The sequence below is a fragment of the Microtus ochrogaster genome, chromosome 22 (assembly GCF_000317375.1).
Source record: "Microtus ochrogaster isolate Prairie Vole_2 chromosome 22, MicOch1.0, whole genome shotgun sequence".
Lineage (NCBI taxonomy): Eukaryota > Metazoa > Chordata > Mammalia > Rodentia > Cricetidae > Microtus > Microtus ochrogaster.
The window spans coordinates 29786002-29792364 of record NC_022023.1 but is presented as its reverse complement, the minus strand read 5'-3'; the positions used below and the strand labels follow the sequence as shown (position 1 = coordinate 29792364).

The 6363-nt window shown below is 40.2% G+C and overlaps 1 protein-coding gene across 2 annotated transcripts in view; it reads right to left on the bottom strand.

The window, feature by feature from the left end:
- LOC101996525 (E3 ubiquitin-protein ligase HERC2) overlaps positions 1–6363 on the bottom strand; it is a 160101-nt gene that overhangs the window by 57738 nt on the left and 96000 nt on the right. For both annotated transcript variants that reach the window (XM_005357814.3, XM_026784298.1), the window contains exons 56-57: positions 2045–2220; positions 239–350 (exon numbers count right to left, since the gene is read on the bottom strand). In XM_005357814.3, coding sequence (XP_005357871.1) covers positions 239–350; positions 2045–2220 — 288 coding nt within the window. The remainder of the gene's footprint in view (positions 1–238; positions 351–2044; positions 2221–6363) is intronic.

The window sequence follows — 6363 nt, the reverse complement described above, 5'->3', positions numbered from 1 at the left end:
TGTCTCTACCCACACCCACTCCACAATGACAAGCATGCACACTCAGATCTATTGTTCCATGTCTCTGTGCTCACAAAGCATTCTCTCCATACAACTGTATATAAAGGAGAGAAGCTGCTCACAAAGTCTGAACTCAGAACCCACATCTAGAAAGAGGGTTAAAGAGTCTGCCTAGCTGAGCCTCAGGCACAAGCCGCAAGCACTGCCATTAATCAGGCACAGGGAACGGGGTAGGTACCTTAGAGCCTTTGAGCCCACCCAGCTGGTCCTTGTCATTCAGGCCCCACACAAACACTTTGGTTCTTATTGTAGCTGTTGACTCCAACCCGGCAGTCTTCTTTCTAATGAGACTAGACAGGGAACAATGGTAGAAACAAAGCATTTAAAACATGAAAGAGTTTTAAATAACAAGTAAGGAGTCCATCTCAAAGCTTTGCTTTAGCACATGAAACCACCAGTCTGTATATAACAAGTGCTCCAGAGGACCGGCATTTCCACAGACATGGACGACAGCTGCAGATTATCACTGTATCTTACTTTCAGTACAGTAAACATTTACAGGTTAGTCTGTTTTCTTTCTATACATTTGCTTGTTTTGGAGATGGGGTCTCACTATGTAGCCCCATCTGGCACGGAACTCACTAGCTGGACTAGGCTGTTCTTTAAACTCACAGAGATCTACCCACCTCAGCTTCCTGGGTGCTAGGATTATAGATGTGTACCACCACACCCAGTAACGTGTTATCTTTTAAGAGCAGAATTTATTATTTGAACCTTGTACTTTTGTTGGAGAACATTCTGGTATCAGATAATTCGGTCATTCCTGCACCATAAGATCCCATGAGGCAAAACATCTATAATCCAGTGCATATCTGCTTTCTTCCTAAACACAAGTTAAACATAACACTGCTTCCTGGCTCAGAACAAGTCCTAGTGCTCAACAGGGTGCCCAGTGAGCACAAATGGACCTGAGAGCCCTTGGGGAAATGACCTAACAGGTTCCAACCACAAGTGGCCTTGTTGCATTTTGTATTTGGAGAGGGGGATGGAGAGAGGAGGGTCCGTACCTAAACATGTATGTGGTCATTTTATTTCTCAAAGATAGAATTAAACAGATTTAACTATGTGGTATTGGAAGTATTCTAATATACATCAAAGCAATATGCTACTTTCTTCCTTGACATCCTCTGCCTACAACACAAGCTGGAAAGGCCAGGATGGAGGGGTTCTGCCGTGACTGCATTCCTGGGTTGCTATATGCCTTGCTGATCCCATCTCCTGACCTGTCCCTGGTGGGAGCCACAGTACTCCAGTTCTCTACCTGATTAATGCTCGCAGTGCACAGGACAAGGTTAAGATGGCCTCGGCTGGTACTTTAATGCCAAGTGCTAAAATCCTGCTTCTGTTACTTGTTTTTGTAATCCATTTTTACAAGGAATGGAAGATTCTGGGTTTTAGAAACTACTCTTTATATATAAACAGATCTTTTATATAAAAAAAAAACAAATGTTACATAGCAATAAATATTTACTTTAGGGGATCAAAATCCCATGGTATGGAAATAAAAAATGTAGAAAAGCTGACTTATCTGATAAGAGGCAAAGTAGAACAAATTTATATACAAAGTATCAAATTATGATGGAACATAATTTTGGTCAAATATATGGCTGGGAAACAAATACTGACATTCAGAATATTCAATGAGTGGTACAATGTTAAGTACTGAATGGTCAGCTAAACATAACCACCTGCAATTTGGGTGTTGGTTCTTACCGAAAATCATGATCTAGCACAGAAAACAAAAGGAAGCTACAGGGATTTAAATCAAAACAGGAACAGAACGTTTCAGATTAAAAACAAAAGTAAGCTTTTTTTCCCCAATCTTCTCTCTAATGGTCATTTATTTTTGAAATGTGCATTTTTTATGTTTTATTTTCTTGCAAGATAATTATTTTTGACAACTCGACTAAGCATCCTAGTAGGCACGATTCACAATCTGGGGATGGGACAGAAGGCAGCCAGTCCCAGAGGAAGAAGCTCTCACCTCCCAGTGCTGCCTTTGTCGTCCTCCTCCTCCTCGTTATCTGAAGCCAGAAAAGGAACCGCTGCCAAATCCTCCTCCTCAGCCCGGATGCGTCCCAGCAGGATGAGACCGTGGATTTTGCAATCGATCCCTGAGCTCCTGCACTGTTTTATTGCGATCTCAATGTACCTGTGATACTGGATGAGAAAATGACAAGTTACAGACGCCTCAGACTCAGAAGACAGACACTGACATTGACATTCTGGGAAGACTGCAGGTTACAAACTGCATCTGTGATTTCACCAGTCTGGGTAGAAAAAAGGCAAGATAAAAGGAGAAATCAAAGAATAAAATGGAGAAATAACATAAAGAACTACAGAAAACAGGAAGAAGACAGAGTGGGATTTCATTTCCTGCCCCCAAAGAAGCCAGTTAGTTCATCTGACCACACCAAGGAGCATGGTCAGGGCTGAATCCTCCAGCAAGTGCCCTGCCGGGACTCCTAGCTCCCAGGGAAAGCATGAGGACTGCCAGGACAGACAAGTGTGAGCTGCTGGAAATTCAAACTGGAGTCAGAACATCAAGCTAACTAGACCTCGGGAAATTACACCCTACAAAGAGGTGGAAGAACCTGAAACTGAACGCTTTCAACACTTAAAATCCTCCTTCCCCACCACTGCCTGGAGGAGTAACAGGCAATCTCACAGCCAGGCAGTGGAGAAGTGGAAAGAATGCCAGAGACTGAGCCAAATCTGTGCCTGACCGGCAAAAGAAGAGTAGGGATTGTGGAGTTGAGAAATCACACACAACAAGTGAATCAGACCCAGGGAAGGGGCTGTAAAACCCAGAGCATGGCACAGCATCTGGCCAGAACATGGCACAGCATCAGGTCGGAAGCACCAAACGCCAAGCTAGACTGTGTAGAGGGCCAGAAGCACAGGTGCAGGTACAAAGTTAAGATCTGTGACAGCCCCAGCCAGGCCACAGCAAGGAGGAGGTACAGGGGCTCCATGGAGTTGGTGGCAGACCCTGATGCACACAACACAGGGACAGGCTCTCCCCTCCCAGGGTCCAGAAGCACTCCTGAGACTACAGTATCTCTTCTCTTTTATCCAGTATGGCTTTTTATCAGTAATCTTTTGATTTTTAGCAACCTATTTTATACACATACATCTTTTTCCATTTTAAGAATTTCATTCTTCCATATTCATACTTTTGTACCTTAAGTAGTCAATTAATATGCTGTGGTTTATATCGTTTTGGAAAAGGCTCTTAGATCCATGTCTCATTTCTCTAAATCTAATATACATTGTTTTCTACTGCTTTTTTTAAACCTCTAACCCACATACTTTCCTTCTTACTCTATTTTTCACCACAGTTCCTTCACTGACTACTTAAAATACTGATACTCTTAATCCCTGTGAGTTTGCAACATTTCCCCCAACCAGAAGGCTAGTGTCCCTGTCTCAAAATCTTATAGGAACAAGTAAGGGACACAGAACTCACTCCTGCAGCTAACAATAGTACTACTGTCCAAACATCACAAATGTTACTGCAGCCAGTTTCCCCCTGAATATAAACCCAAGTGAAGACAACCCACATGACTGAATTCATATGAAATAAAAGCGAGAAAACTATCAACCCAAACCCAAACACACACACACACACACACACACACACACACACACAATGGATGGATGGATGGATGGATGGATGGATGGATGGATGGATGTGATAAAGCACAGAGGGTCACTATATGCTAATAAAGAGAACAATTTAAGAGGACACAACTATTTAATTTTTTAAGTAAAAATTTGTAGGTAAGTATTTAATACCCGGAATCTTGGAGCTCCAAATTCTATAAAATACTGAGAAAGTGGATTTAACAGGTATCTACTGAATATTCCTGCCATTCTCTAAAAATTGATGTTACAGGCAGACAGAGAGCAGAAATAATCCCTGAATGTGGTGGGAAAAACACACCCCACAGTGACCCTTAGAAAACACACAAATACTTTTAAGACTAGACAATACATTTTAAATGAACAGTGACTCACTGAAGAAATGGGGAAGGAAATTTTCAAGCTCCTACAAGGGTACAATGTTCCATTACCCATGGGATAACCTGAAAAAGAAATTACTTGAACATGCACCAATGAAACCCACAAGATCATTAGAGAATATTTTGAAAATGTGTGTTCCAAGTTTGGATATCAAGAAGAAAAAATTTCTAAGTGCATATGACCTACAGGAATTAAATCTACAGGATGTAAACAATATAAACAAATTCATAACTTTAAAAGAGTAGAAGCGGTACATAAGTAACCCTTCACAATGAAAAGCCCAGAACTGGATGAATTTACTGATGAATAGTAGCAAATATTTAAAGGAAATCTGACACCCATCAGCATTTATGAATATTTCACAAAACAAAAGGGGAAGGTATAGTATCAATTTTATCTTACTAAATCACTATCACCTTGATATCAAACCAAAGGAACCATGATTAATTTCTTTATCAACAGATATAAAAACACCTTTGTAAACTGAAGTCAAAATCACATTAATAAGATTATGCCTTGATCAAGGTGGTTTCCTTCCAGAGATGAAAGGTTGGTTCAATATATGCAACTCAATCAACATAATATAACATATTAATAGACTTAAGGACAGAAACCACATCATCATCTCAATAAATACAGAGAAGGCAATTTACAGAGTTGAACTAAAGATAAAAGTTCTTGAAGAAATTAGGAATAAATGGAATAGACCACAATATAGTAATATTGGCTATTAGATACGGCAAACTTAGAGTCAACACCGTACTAACTGGGGAAAACTGACATCTCCTCTACAATTGGAACAAGACAAGAGAACCTACTTCCTCCATTCTTATAAAATATGGTGTTCATCATCTCAGCTATAGCAACGAGAAAGAAATAAAAAGGGATTAAAAACTGGAAATATTAATGTACAGATGGCAAGACTCTATACTTAAGACACAGTGAGTCTAATAGGAAACTAGAAGATCTGGTAAATGCAGTATACAAAATGATAACACAAATAGTAATAGCTTTTATTTATACAGCAATAGTAAACTTGCTGAGAAAGGAACTCAAAAGAAAAAAATCCTGTATACCATATTTTCTTAAAAGAGGGAGAGAAAGAATCTAGGAATAAACTCTCAGCAGAAGGTAAGTATAAGAACGCTGAAGACAACACTAGGTGACTAAAACACACCCAGGCTCCTGTCTTGGCAGAGCTAATGTCATAAAGACAGCTCTGTCACCAAGAATAATTAACAGGTTCAATATAAGCTTCTTCAAACTGCAATGATGTATTAACTGAAGTAGAAATAAATCTTAAACTCATATGGAAATATGAAAACAAACTGGGTAGCCAAAGTAATTCTATGCGGAAAGAACACTGCCAGATGCATCATAATATATGACCTCAAATTATTCTACAGAGCACTACAGTGACGAAAGCCACATGGTCCTAGTACAAAAACAAACATGCTGACAAACAAAACAGAACAGAGAACTCATAAATGAATGCACACCGCTATTTTTCAAAAAACGGTGTCAAAACAAACACCGAAAAAAAACTTAGTAAACAGAGGATTAACACAACTAGATGCCCACCTGCAGAAGAATGAGATCTTTATCTCTCACCCTACACGAAACTTAAAGTGAACAGGAGAGCAACTGGAAACACTGAAATGGCTAAAGGGAAATACACAGAAAACACTTGGTATAGCTATACATGAGAACTTTTTACACACAACACCAACAGTAGAGCTATGAGCCCCAGAGCTAAGAAGCAGAATGACTAGAAGCTAAAGTCTCCACACAGCAAAGAGACCATGTGCAGAGGGCACAGCCAGCTAAAGTTTCTGCACAGCAAAGAGACCATGTGCAGAGGGCAGACAGCTAAAGTTTCTGCACAACAGAGGACCCGGCCAGTTGAAGTCTCCGCACAGCAAAGAGACCATGTACATAGGGGACAGCCAGCTGAAGTCTCTGCACAGCAAAGAGACCATGTGCAGAGGGCAGACAGCTGAAGTCACTGCACAGCAAAGAGACCATGTGCAGAGGGCACAGCCATCCTGGATGTGTACAGAAAACCTGTCAGACGGACTTTTCCAGAGACACAACAAACTCAGATTCTTTCTGCAAGATATTTTATTATTACTTCACAGGTTCAGCAGTTGAAGCAAAGGTGATTCAACAAAGAAGCAATTTCAATATCACAAATATTGTCAGAAAATCTACCTTAAGGAAAAGATATTGGGTGTTGACAAATATGTATGGATGTAAAGAGCAACTGCAGCCAGGGAC